This window comes from Numida meleagris, chromosome 2 (assembly GCF_002078875.1).
Source record: "Numida meleagris isolate 19003 breed g44 Domestic line chromosome 2, NumMel1.0, whole genome shotgun sequence".
Lineage (NCBI taxonomy): Eukaryota > Metazoa > Chordata > Aves > Galliformes > Numididae > Numida > Numida meleagris.
The window spans coordinates 31,007,213-31,021,390 of NC_034410.1; the positions used below are offsets into that span (position 1 = coordinate 31,007,213).

Here is a 14,178-nt window from a genome sequence, read left to right on the forward strand (position 1 = left end):
GCTCTGGCAGACGGACAGCGCGACGAACCAATAAGCGCGAGGGGCGGGCGGGCGGCAGGCCAATCGCTGAGTGGCATGCAGGTCGGGGGCGGGGCGAAGGACGGCCGGCATGTGGCGGGCGCTGCTGGGGGGCTGCCGCCTGCTGCGGCCCTGTTCCGCCGCGCTGGTAGCCGGGACGCCCCGCGGGGGCAGGGGCACGGGTGTGAGGGGCGCGGGGAGCGGCGGAGCGGCAGCCGCAGTGCCGGAGCGGCGGCAGGCGACAGGTAGGGCCCGCGGAGGGGCGAGCGGGCTTTGATTCCCCGCGTTCGCCGTTGTCGCGGCCGCTTTGGCTGCCTCGGTGTTAACGGGGGCGGCAGCTGCGGGCGCCGCCGCTATCCCGCGCGTGTGACCGCGGCGAGAGCCGAGAGGGAACCCGGGTCCCTCAGCTCAGAGGCCTTCGTTTATGGATATGGAGCCGGTTCGGAGCCTCATCTGTGCCTGTACTTAGTGTAGCTATTGTTCCGTTGTTTGGCTTTGTCTTTATATTGGTAAACACAGAGCGTGGCTTTGTGTTATTCGGTCTGTGCTACCACAGCGCGGTGCTGACGGGCTCAAATTGTGCATAAATACACACACAGCTGGTATCTACCTCATTTAGGGCAAATTAGAAATGAACTGAGTCGGTGGTGTGAACAGAAGGTAGTGGTACCAATTTACTGGTCTCTGAGCTGGGTGCTTAAGGCATTTGAAGACTAAACTTCAGTCACTCGAACTTGATCTACAAGGTTGTAATAATTCTACAGCTGCCTGAAGGGAGGTTGTTGTGAGATGAAGGTGGGCCTCTTCTCCCGGGTAACAGCGTTAGGGGGAAAAGTAATGGCTTTACGTTGCACCAGGAGGGGTTCAGGTTGGGTATTAGGAAGCTTTTCTTCTCAGAAAGAGTGGTGATGAACTGGAACGGGCTGCCCAGGGAGCTGGGGGGGTCAGCGTCCTCGGAGGTGTTCCGGAAATGTGGAGATGTGGCCCTGAGGGGCATGGTCAGTGGGCATGGTGGGGCTGGATTGATGGTTGGACTAGGTGATCTTAAAGATCTTTTCCAGCCTTAGGATTCTGTGACAGTCCCCTGAGTCAGAGCAAGCCAGAGAACGTAGAAAAGAACAGCCCGCTGCATCCCATCAGCTCTGTTTTACTACATTCATTTCCTCTACTTAAGAGTTGAGTTTCTCACATGTTATCCTGGGCCTGCTGGGGCCTGTTGACAAGCATTGTTATGGAATATTTTTAATATGTTTAAAATGAACGTCTGCTGAAGTACTTTGTTTTCATTCATCTTAATTGTCAAATATCTGGTGATAGTATCGACTTTAACGTGTGCTCAGAAGAAATAAAGATGTTACCTGAAGGAAACCTCAATGTTTGCCAACTGCTCCATGTATTTAAAGAGCGTTATTTATCAGAAGAGCACATAGAACTCAACTTGGATGATTTTAAAATGTGACTTTTAAAAATCAGCAGTTCATATTGGATTGTCAGTACCAAACCAAACTTCACTGTGAGTGGCTTTAAGTTAGTTAGTTGTTATTTTGCATCTTTGATAACTTGAAAGTGGCTGACTTTTGCAAGAAAGAAGTTGCTGTTACCACTCTGTTATTCTTTTTTTTGTTGTTGTTCCAGACACTGCTCTTTCAACGTTCAGCATTGACTTTGTTGTAAATCTGCTGAGGCAAGAGAACGCGAAGGACATCTGTGTCATCCAAGTGCCTCCAGAAATAAAATACTGTAATTATTTTATAGTTGTGAGCGGATCTTCAACACGGCATCTCCATGCAATGGCACATTACCTGCTGAAAATGGTAAGACAGTTCCCACTGCACTCTCTCGGTTGGTGGGAGTGGTTTTAGGTGAAGATTTACGCTGTGAAATTAACTTCCCTAGCCTTACGGTTATGCAGATACGCTGGGCAAGATGAAATTGCATATCCTCATCATTTATTTTTGAGTGCATCCACCAGCTAACTGTAGTTTTCTCCTTTAGTGGTGCTACCCAGCATATAGAGATTATATTTTAAAAACAGTCCTCTTTGTATTTAGAACGCTGATGACAGTAGCACACGTGGTGGCTACAATGAGAGTGTTTATCAGTCATGTGAAGTGGTACTGACGAACTGTGTCTACTTGTGTCTTCTGTTCAGCATGCTTCATAGCTGTTTCCACTCAGTCACTCAAAATAGTCTAATCTGACTGTTCTCAAACCCTAGTCCATCAAATCTGCAGGTTTTCAAATACGCTGTAAGACCAGAATAAAGACTGCATGCTGTGAGGCAAAGGATCCTCTCCTGGGCTTACTAAAGCAAACTGCTATTAAACAGTGACTGTGCTGTGCATGTACAGAAGGGAAGGAGAAGCAGCAGCCATCCTTCACTGAAGTCTTGCACAGTTTGGCTTTGGCAGTGTGCTTTTCAGTGCGGGAGCAGAGATCAGAATAAAAATACAGGTAAAGCTTAGTGATAAGGACCTAACTCTGGGAGGGCAAAGCTCTGAGGCCAGAAAAGATCTGTCTTGACTGTTAAAAGCATGCTGTGAAGAGTGCAACTTGCCCCCATCTTGTTCACCTGTCTGTACTCCTAACCTGCAGCTTGCCTTCTCCTCATACACATCCTTTCACTTCCTGACCCTGTGTTTCTTCTAGCTCTTAGAATCATAGAATCATAGAATGAGCTAGGTTGGAAAAGACCTACAAGATCACCCAGTCCAACCATCCACCTACCACCAACATAACGCCACTAAACCATGTCTCTCAACGCTATATCTAAACGTTTCTTGAACACCTCCAGGGACGGCAACTCAACTACCTCCCTGGGCAGCCTGTTCCAGCGTCTGACCACTCTTTCAGAAAAGTAGTATTTCCTAATGTCCAGCCTAAATCTCCCCTGGCGCAACTTGAAGCCATTCCCCCTCGTCCTGTCACTAGTTACAAGAGAGAAGAGGCTGACCCCCAGCTCACTACAACCTCCCTTCAGGTAGTTACAGAGAGTGATGAGGTCTCCCCTGAGCCTCCTCTTCTCCAGACTGAACAATCCCAGCTCCCTCAGCCGCTCCTCATAAGGCCTGTGCTCCAGACCCCTCACCAGCTTCGTCGCCCTCCTCTGAACACGCTCCAGGGCCTCAATGTCTTTTTTACAGTGAAGGGCCCAAAACTGGACACAGTACTTGAGGTGGGGCCTCACTAGGGCTGAGTACAGAGGGACAATGACTTCCCTACTCCTGCTGGCAACGCTATTTCTGATACAAGCCAGGATGCCATTGGCCTTCTTGGCCACCTGGGCACACTGCTGGCTCATGCTCAGCCGAGCGTCGACTAACACCCCTAGGTCCGTTTCCTCCATACAACTTTCCAGCCACTCTGCCCCAAGCCTGTAGCGTTGCCTGGGGTTGTTGCGGCCAAAGTGCAGGACCCGGCACTTGGTCTTGTTGAACCTCATCCCGTTGGCTTCAGCCCAGAGATCCAGCCTGTCCAGATCTCTCTGTAGGGCCTCTCTACCCTCAGGCAGATCGACACTTCCTGCCAGCTTGGTGCCGTCTGCAAACTTACCGAGGGTGCTCTCAATGCCCTCATCCAGGTCATCAATAAAGATATTGAAGAGGACAGGCCCCAGCACCGACCCCTGGGGAACACCACTCGTGACCGGTCGCCAGCTGGATTTAACTCCATTCACCACCACTCTCTGGGCCCGGCCCTCTAGCCAGCTCCTTACCCAGCAAAGGGTGTACCTGTCCAAGCCACGGGCTGCCAGTTTCTCCAGGAGAATACTGTGGGAGACAGTGTCAAAGGCTTTGCTGAAGTCTAGGTAGACCACATCAACAGCCTTTCCCTCATCCACCAAACGGGTCACTCGGTCATAGAAGGAGATCAGGTTGGTCAAGCAGGACCTGCCCTTCACAAACCCATGCTGTCTTAGTTTTATTTTTCTTCCAGTCCTGTTGGTTTCATCTATGAAACTTGAGGGGAAAAGGAGAGAGAGGGAGATGGCTTTGCTTTTCAGTACTCACGAGTGGCAGAGCATACCTGGCATTGGAAGCTTTGTAGGCAAGAAGTAAGCTGAAGCCTAAGGTGCAAAGCATAGCAGGTGCTGAGGCAGCTGGCTAGCTTTGGTATTACAGTACACGCAATGTTATGGTAATGGATGATTTACGGGCACTGAAATGCAGATGTGCTCATGTGTAGTGGGAGGCCTTCCCACACTTCCAGCAGCTTGTAAGCAGCAAAGTCCCAACTACTGCTTACTCCTTCCTGTCTGGTGTCATGTTAGAGGAAGAATACAATGCTTGTCTTTGTAATTTGTCCACCGTTAAACAGCCTTTAAAGACAGGGCTGAAGGAAACGTGGTGGAGATCAGCCTCAGCCTTCCCATGCTGTGTTACATGTCTTTAGTTACCTTCTGTTATCTCATAAGCTACCTTAGAGAAACATAGAACTACTTCTTAATCTTATGGCCACTCTGTTCTTTGCAAGTTGGGACCAATTGTCCAGCAGGGAGCATTATATGGGAACAGCCACAAGCAGTTACATTTCATGATAATTGATTTCATATTGAAGTAGAATTAATTTCCTGACTGGCCATACTGTTACAGCCTTATTTTATAGTCTGTCTTTTGGGGCAGAAAGGACTGTTAGAGCTGTGCACCTGTACTGTTTCCTTGTCCTGAAATAAATATGTTCTTAGTTCACTAGCTTTAATTGCAGCTTATAAAAAGTTTCCATATTTTTGATAAGATGCTTAAACTAGAGATAAGGTAAAACTGAATAAGGAGCTGTGAACACTCAGTAACTTCAGTGTTGTGGGTTTTGTTTTGTTTGTTTTTTTTAAATTCATGCTTTATATAAGGAAACTGTACTTAAGCCTCCCGTTGTGAAATTTCTCCAGCTCTGGGGGATGCTTAGGTTCTTGGTGAGTAGGTGGGAAGAGTAGAGCCCCTCTAGCAGACATCTGCAATAACTGATGTGTTGCATAGGAAACTCCCTGCCTTGCCCCTGTAGCTTTTGCAGTCCTGCTTTGAGCTGCCCTCTCCTCTTTGTCAGGGTAGTTTATAGCTTGTAAACCTGGATGCTGATCATATTTTCCCCCTTGTGCAGTGAGTGTTCAGAGCATGTTCTTGAGGCAGGAGACTTGTTTGCCTTTTCCGCGATGCAAGCTCAAACTTGTTTTCTCTCCCTCTCTCCATTCCATTGGGCATCTCCATTTCTGCCAGCATAAAACACCACAAAAGATATGCGAAAGGAAGCAAAACTTGATGCTATTGATAGTTGCAGGGAATCTACCTGCAAGACTACTTCATTGCTAAGTAACAATTCAGTGTTCATCTTGAAGAAGAAATGGACACAAACCTCAGGTGTAACTGTTTGGGAACTCTGGATGTTGGAACTCCAGGTCTGATAGTAAATCCCACTGAGAGATCTGTACTTATTTTCCAGAGCTGCAGCTGTGTATCTTTGTGCAGCCCTCAGAACCACCATTATTGTCTACCTATTACATTTTGGATTTCAAACAACTCTACACAACTTGACAAAGTCAAGTTTGGCTGCTAGACCTGAGCACATTTAAATGAGTGTGAAGTATTTCATTTTCTGCTGTTGCTTCTCTCTCAGTACAAGCATCAGAAAAAAGAAAGTGATCCTCACACTCGGATTGAAGGAAAAGAGACAGATGACTGGCTGTGCATTGACTTCGGTAAGTATTTGTGAATCTGATCTATATGACATTTTGCATGAGCTCTTTAAGGAAGGAAACATCTCACTGTGAGCCCTGGTTGCTGTGGAGGGTTGGTAGTACTCTGTTTTACAATTCCAGTTGTTGATAGAACTCATTGAGCTACTAAATTGTCTTTCACTCAATATCACGGCAGTGGGAAGAAAGCAGGAGCTACTCTTCAGTAGTTAAAACAGCCTTAATAAATTGAATGTGGAACTACTGAAGAGAAAAGCTGCGTTAGTAAATTTCCTCAAGTTTGTATAGTCACTGTTTGGGCAAGTGAGGGCTCTTGGTATGCTGCATGGGAGTGAAATGTTGAACAGTCTCTGCCCCTGTCTGTGTCATACTATGACACTAGATTAAGCCACAGTCCTAAAGAAATTGAGTTCAGTATTTTGTTCTTAAGTGTGAAACTTTCCCCACCAACATTAAAGGCTTTACCCTCAGAGAACGTTTCAACTTCACCACGTCTCTATAATCTCACCCTCTGTGCTTTGTCTTAAGAGATTAGGGGTGAGAAAGCACTGCGGCCAGTGATGTTAAGCCTCAGTTACATTACTGTTGATGATGTTTGATAATTATAAACTGAGAAGTAATTGAAATTGAAAGGTATAACCAGAGAAAATGTATTAGAAGTACACTGGAATGAGCTTTTTTTTTTTTTTTTTGCTGTTTTTACAGAATTAAACCCTGTAAGAATACCCTTGTTACAGTAAAAGGGTGAGGCTATGTCAAAGTTTGAACTCAACTGTTTCATATTAAAAAAAAGGATCAAAGCTAAGAAGCATGGGAAACACACCTACAGAAAGCAAATTGGCTGTAGCTGCATGTTGTTGATAACATAGGGAAGCTGAAAGTCCATCTGTAACTTTGGGGAAGGAGATTATGGCTTATGATTTCTCAGGGACAGAAGAAAGACAGCTTTGATCTGGAGTCCTATGATACCTTTTTAAATCGGAGTATTGTCTTTCTCATTCTGCTGGCTGTATTCTTGCTTTCTTAAGGAATGACCAATTCCTCTCTCTTCAAGAGCTGGAATCAGGAACTGAAGAGACCTTCCCCATCACCTGACCTGTTTTGTCTAGCCAGAACAGGGATGGAGTACTGAGACTCTGTGAAGCTGGAAGTGTAGTAGTAGGCCTTTTTAGTAGTGACCTGTATAGCACTATGTTTCCCTGCTGGTAGATCACTACAGTAAGCATTCTTACCCCACCCTGTTGTGGTAAAACCTGTATTTGAGCATTTTCAAACTTAGCTGTTTCATTGCCCTGAACGATGCTGCAGAGAACTCTCACTGCTTACTTATTGTGCTCTTTTCTTCTGTGCAGGAAGCGTGGTGATACACTTCATGCTGCCAGAGACGCGAGAGACTTACGAACTGGAGAAGCTGTGGACTCTAGGTTCCTATGATGACCAGCTAGCACAGATGACTCCACAATTACTGCCAGAAGACTTCATACTGGGTCTGACTTCTGAACAGCAGTGATCAACTTGTGACAAGAACTTAATGCAGCTGCTGAGCTGCCTGACTAGAAAGAGAAATGAGCGTGCCTCCGCAACACAGGAGGCACAGCAACTTAGCCATCACCACAGGTGATCAGCATAAACCAGCGTATCGAACAAGCTACCAGAATGTCATAAAGGGACAGTACCATAAGGGACCTTCCTGGAAGAAGGTGTCTCAGTGGAGTTTGCAGTGAGAACAGTACGAAAAGGCATCCATTTAAGCTACTTACCCCAAAACTCAGGCACAGCCTTGACAGTGGCTGTTTTTCTAGCGTCTTTGAAAGGCCTGCCTGTGGTTGCAGCACACACGGAAGTACCCTTCCTGCAAAATGGCTCGAGTGCTGCAAGGTAAAACTACATTAAGTAGTAAAGTTTAAATGAGGCTTTTTGTATGAAGTCGGTGGCTTTTGGTTGAGATGAAGCAAATCATGTGCTGAGTTGAAGGAAGAAAGAAAACAGAATGGTGTTACTAAGCACATAAAAGCCAAGAGAAGCAGTGACAAATGTGTCTTGAATTAACAGAATAGTAAGTCAGTTCTTCAGCCAAGGCCAATCTGGTTTTAATAATAATAATAAAAACAACTGAAGAACTTCAACTCCTTGCCTTCATTTTAAAACATTCAGCTCATTGTAAGTGTGCAACTAGCTCCTCTCAGTTTTCCTCTCACCTAGTTCCTGGCAGAGGACACTGAGGCAACATGCTGTGGCAGTGTAAACCTTCGGACCTTTTGAAGTGGGTGAAGATAGTCCTAGAGGAAGCCCTTCATTACTCAGCATGACTTGCTGTTGGACAGACAGTTCAGCACTTTCAGATGTCATTGGACACTGTTCTTGGTCAGCAACTGCTAAAATCCAGTTAGAAGAGCTTCAAAATGATAACAAATCTTTATGTAGGAGATGCTTGTTTTCTCAGTACAGAACAAGGCTTTCATTGTTAGATTAGGATCTCTTCCTTCTGGAAAAGCTCACCTTACATCTAGAGCAGTAGTTGTTGAGGGTAGTCATATTTCCAGCCATAGCCTAATTCAAGCCCAGACAGCATCTCCTCCCTACACAGCAGCTGCTGTAATGCCTAATTTTTTGGTTGGTTTGTAAGCAAAGAATATCTTCTGCCCCATTTCAGACCAGGTCATTTATCCTGCTGTGTCTCCCCTCTTATTTTAGGAACTACTGTGGACTCACCTGCTCTTTGATAGAAGGCAGCAGATAGTTCTGCAGATTAAACAAGGAACAGTAATAAATGTAGTTAATTTACAGAGGTAACACTAGATCTGTCCACAAAATTGATGGTGTTAGTGGTAAACATGTCTGCAAAGAAAGTTTTGCAGAATGCTTCCTGATACTTAGCAGCAAGAAGTCCACCTGGAGGAAAGATAACCTTGGCTTTCTTACACATTGTGGTGGCTTCTAAATCAGGCATTTCCTCCCAGGAGAGAGAGCAGGAGTAACTTCAGAGCATTCCCTGAAAGCCTTGCGGAAGATGCGTACTGCTAGATGAATGGAGGCAGACTCAGCACACATTACCTTGTTATATGCACTCAGCACACCTTACATTTAGTAACCAAAGAACAGTAATGAGAGCCTTGAAAAGAACAGTAAGTGATAAGGAACTGCTGTCACGTGAAGTCTAGGACTCTTACCATTGGAAAGGAATGATGGTAAGAAAAGTATGAGACAAAAAAAGCACTAAAATGCATGAAAAAAGTGTAACAATTTACTGTCAAAGCACATTGTGAAAATGAGTTAGCTGAAAAATCCACTGATTGCTATTAATCAGAACTTCCAGCTCCGGAAGAGCACTTCTTCACCCCTTATTTAACACAAGCCGTCATAATCCGTGCCACCCTACCTGACTCGCTGAGCCTTCGGCCCGACTCTTGAGTCCTTGGAATTAACAAAATCTGGCTGGTCACTGCTGTGCAACACTAAATCCATTTGGGAAGGACATTTGGGAACGTTTCAGTTCCATGGGTAATGTGAGATCCTTGTGTAAAACAAGAAAGCCCCTGTGTAGTTTGTCCAGTGAGACAGATTTCAGCATTCAGTCTTCTGCAGAGGTCCGTGCAGGCTTGGCTCTGTACGGGATCCCTTGACGATGGGATGAACAACAATGTGAAACTTTTGTCACCACGTCACAGAATTTCCTGCACTGCGTTTGAGTAACTTAGTCATCAAGCAGTGTCCGCATCCATCAATTGAGCTAGCAGCTGTTACAGCCCAGCTTACCCAGCTTGAGTGCTCACTCCATTGATTTCTCACGTTCATTTTCAAACCCCACGCCCAAGTACCACGTTGAGGCTCTGCTATCCTGCACAGCAAACATGCTCCATTTGATGGAAACTAACAGAAAGAGCGCATGCTTTTGAAATTGCAGCTCCAGGATAAAAGCTTCGGAAGGTTAGAAGCGAATAAAAGCATCATGATTAAGCAAATGATTAACGAGTCAGAGGTTTAACGATGACCAATGCACCAGCGTTACAGAGGGAGGCTTAATTTATGTTGCTCAAAGGGCAGGGATGCCAGGTCTGAGAAGTTAGCTCATGGGAAAGATGAGCTCAAGGTCCCTGTGAAATGCAGTACCATACACTGTGCTTTCTACAGGCATCATTTCTTCACTTTTCTCTTTCTGCTGGTTGGTCTCAGTAAATGAGCCGTGAGGGCAAGTGGGAAGATGCAAGAGTTTGGAAAACAAGCCTAGTTTTCCACTCCACTTTTCTTTTAAAGTTGTTATTCGTGAACTCTCTCCCTTGCTCCCCAACACCTCCCTCTCACCTTGGAGCAGTCATAATGAAATACCTCATTTCAAATAATGCTCAAAGGGATCTAAATCGAGAGAAGAAACCACCTCGCTGGGGATCTAACTGAGGGCACCGCCTTGCTGGCAACGGGTGCATTTGGGACAGGGGGAGGGATGGAACAAAGTGAGATACAAGGTGCCACACTTACTCGCTAATGAGGCGATTCAGGCTTCTGGGGCCATGCTCACTGCACAGCTGCATCACACACAAAGCATGAAAGTAAAGACTAGGTAAAAAGCAGCTAAAAAAAGTTAACTACAGTTGAGATCTCACTTGCAACCTGCTTCGAGATCCCTTTGGGTTTGCACTGGGTCACAACTGTTGTGCACATACTCCTTCCAGAGCAAACCAGACTAAGTTATCTGCATAAGACAAACTGCGAACTAAAGGTTGCACTAAACCACACAGCGTTGTTGTATGAAAGGGAAAAGATGAACTGGAAGTCACAGAAGTCACTGCTTGTACTGGGAAGTGTGCACATCGTAACTTAGCTGCTGGATGCCCTAGCAGCTACGGAATGCCTGCGGGTGACTGTTCATCCTTATTCAGTTATTACTACGGACAGGAAAACAACTCGATCACGGCACGGTAAATACTTAGAACAGTCAGTCATCATGCCTCATTAGTTTAAAAAAACAACACACAACTGTATCTGATGATAGGAGTTAAACTCTTTATTCCATTCAGAGGCATCTGGCAAGTGGAGCTGCATTGGGGGGCACATTACAGATGAAAAATGATCCATACTTCGTGGATATTGAAATCATTTACAGTATTTACTTCCTAGCTATTCCCAAATACTCCAAATTACCAAGTCTCAATTGAAAATAAAACATGATTTATCATACTAAGTCTAGAAATTTAAGAGATATGACAGCAATTAAATCAGTAGATGTAAATGCAGCGCCTATTTGTAAAGTAATTTTTATGGAAAATAATGAAGTCAAATCTTTCTCAAATGTTAAGAAAGGAACATCAGACTGACTTAAGCCTCGACAAAAATTAAAATGCTATGACTTTTCATACTTCAGTAATTTTAAATTCATTGTAAGAAAAAAAATTATCCTAAAGGCTAGAATGAAGGTCACTGTCAAAAAAGGAAAAGAAACTCATTTTTCTTTGCTAAAACTACAACATAAGTTTGTGGTTTTTAAACCAATTAGTAAAGAAGAGATGCAGGAAAAACACTTCAGACCATTTTCAAAATTATCTAATCTGTACAACAATGATCTTTGGGAAAATTATCTAGTCTATGTAGTAATGCCTCTATTTCAACATGAACCTAAGAGGTAGATAACAAAATGATGAAACAAATGTTTTTGCTCGTTGTGCCCCTCAAATCAGTGCAGCATGGTGATTCTGATCATCTCATGCACAAAAAACATCACAAAAAAAGGTTCAGAGGTAATAGCATGGCTCTGTCGACCACACACATACAGGCGCGCACGCGCTCACACACACACACAGCAGTCTTTATGCACCATGTGTTGCCACATTTTTTTTTTTTAAACTGAGGTAGACTGAAGTTTATTGTAGAAACTTGAATGTGTCACTATTACCACAATCATCATTCAAATTACATTCTGAAATTAAGAAATTTGGTAACTTTCCTGTTATCCCTGCCTTTTGACATTTTTTTCTCTAATGGTTGGTTGCAGAACGTGCATAAATCCTGCTGCATCTATTATAAGCCAGGCTAGAGAGGTTGTTGGTTTTCTTTTTTCTCGTAATAGTTTTCAAAACCTTCAAAGTGGCTTAGTGTGGCCCATAACAGCGGCTGGATATGTAAACTTAGCCTTCGTTATCTTTCAACGTGATCAAACACTGTTTGACCTTCCCCCATCGTGGTAACTGAAAGCAGTATGATATGATCTGCAGACAGCAGAGACCCTCGCGGCCTCCAATACGCTCTAGCAGATCGAGTGTTCTATCAAACTGAAGATGAAGCTTGCTCTTTGAACAAAATGGCAAAGTCCAAATGGGCTGCAAATGGTTAAATGTAGCATTATTAGGTAGTGATGGTCAAAGGCACAAAGGGTTCATGCATTCAATCAAGTAGCACAAAAAAAAAATTCAGCCTCTTGCAGCCTTCTAAATTTTTCCCCCAACCCCAGCCTCTTGCCATCACTTCCTTGTCCTGTTCCCAAAAAAGTACCGTCACAAACTTTTTCATCCCATCTTAAAAGAAAACTAAACGGCATTGCTGCTATCAGAATGTTGGCATCATTCGCTATCTTTTGAACATTCACTGAATTTTTTTTTAAACAAATGATGGTGTTGAAGCCCTCAGAAAATCTGAGGCCGTGTTTTTTTTACCCACCTTACTCCCATCAGCCAGCAGCTAGAAGTGCTCTACTATATTTTTCCCCGATAAGTCCGTAGTACTCCTGGCTGGTGGCTGATCAAATTTTAATTTTTTTTAAAAAAATAAAATGCTCAAGAACTATTAGCTTTATAAAGTATACAAAATACCAAAAAAAAAGCAAAAAAGGAACAATTTCTCATTGAGGTACTAAATGCCTGAGGTAGTTTAGTAAAATGCATATTTATCTTTTTATGCCCTGGCCAACACCATTCAACACTTCCCTTAGGTTATTCATGGCAGTGTTATGTAAAAATGCAACCAAATTGTTTTTAAAAAATGCCACTTGTTTCAACATTGGGACTAACACTTAAACTCTTGTCGATACCCTTGCTCTAACCCTAGCCCACCCACGATCCCACCCTCCAAATGTGTTTCTTCTTTTACAGCTGGACCTATAAGAGCAATGCCTTTTCTTTTTTTTCCTTTTTTCTTTTTTCTTTTTTTTTTTTTTGTTGTTTGTTTTTAAACCAGTGAACTCAGAAGAGAAAGCTTCATTAAACCAAGTTCTAAAATTGTTGGGGAATAATAAGAACAATAAAAAAGACTAACGAGTTTATGTTAAATTGTGAGAATAGAACAAAAGGGAAGTGAAGGGGTCCTTATTTTAAAGCTGGGTTTCAAAAGTTTGAGAGAGCCTAAAGAATACATTCTCAGAGACAGCGTTCAGCGGTTGCCTGGTCCTCGAACAGGTGATTGGCTTGGTGGATCTTCTGCATATAACTTCAACAGGTGCTCACCACCCGTCTCTCTGTTGCACAGTCTGTCTTTGGTCTGGCATCTGTCTCTGATGGGCCATTTCCTAAACCTTTATTTTCGTCTTGGCTGAGGCTGTCCACTTTGCAATGTTTTTTGCTGTTGCTGCTGCCTTCTTACCTGAGCCAGTATTTCCTGAATTTTTCTCTGAGCAAGCTGAAGGAAATAAAGAAGAGACAACCCACGATGATGGCATGCAGTGACTGCAGTTTACAACAGACCCTAAAGAGGCTACCGGGATACCGAAAACTTGGAATAACCAAATTCCTAGAACTGATTACTCGTTACCAATTACTCATTAGATAAACTTTTTTTCGTTTTAGTGCACAGTTTTCAAACTTTTCTGCCTTTTCCACCTAGCACAGCTACCCGCATGGTCAGGTTTACCATCTGTAATATAGAAAGCACGAGCACAGGAAGATGACTACCAGCAAGACTAACTGAAGTTCCAGGCTAATTTCATTTTACTCCCCTGGAGGTGCTGGTACTTTCTATGAGAACCACAGCTTCCCTAGAGAGTGGACTGGTTTTTTTGTGTGTGTGAGAGAGATCCCAGGAGGTTACATCTCACAGAACTTAGTAGCCCTCCCGTATTATTTCTGAGCTATGAATCACCTGCAGCAACGTAACAAAGGAGTCAATGAGTTAGGCAAGGGAAGGAATCTCGTGATCCCTTTCTATATGACATTAAATTAACAGATTGGGAGATATGGACAAACTGCATTCCTTGCCAGGTATTATGAGAAAGCTTACATCCCTCTTTCATTGGCAATTCAGTCCAATCACAACTTGGGTTTTCTTTTGCTTTCAAAATTGTAACGACCCGTGCCTAAACATAGCAACAGAGACTTGCAAAAAGATTGTTTTACATATGTATGAATGCAATGTTGCTATAAATCTCTCTCATTACAGCAAGACAATTCTACAAGCCTGGCAAGCAGTGCTTCCTATAAGCTAAGCATCTTCTGTCCCTTCACCATACACGTAGATGGAGAAGACAGACAATGGAAACATCAGGGCAATATAGA

General features: G+C 43.8%; 2 protein-coding genes across 4 annotated transcripts in view; one reads left to right on the forward strand and one right to left on the reverse strand.

The window, feature by feature from the left end:
- On the forward strand, window positions 78-7,830 carry MALSU1 (mitochondrial assembly of ribosomal large subunit 1). The gene is made up of 4 exons (XM_021387714.1): window positions 78-263; window positions 1,654-1,832; window positions 5,626-5,707; window positions 7,057-7,830. The coding sequence occupies exons 1-4, from the start codon at window positions 110-112 to the stop codon at window positions 7,212-7,214; spliced, it is 573 nt and encodes a 190-aa protein (XP_021243389.1). The 5' UTR covers window positions 78-109; the 3' UTR covers window positions 7,215-7,830.
- The window catches only part of IGF2BP3 (insulin like growth factor 2 mRNA binding protein 3), a 113,749-nt gene continuing 107,547 nt past the window's right edge, over window positions 7,977-14,178 (reverse strand). For all 3 annotated transcript variants that reach the window (XM_021387711.1, XM_021387708.1, XM_021387710.1), the window contains one exon: window positions 7,977-13,306. In XM_021387711.1, the coding sequence (XP_021243386.1) occupies window positions 13,205-13,306 (102 nt within the window). In that variant the 3' untranslated portion in view covers window positions 7,977-13,204. The remainder of the gene's footprint in view (window positions 13,307-14,178) is intronic.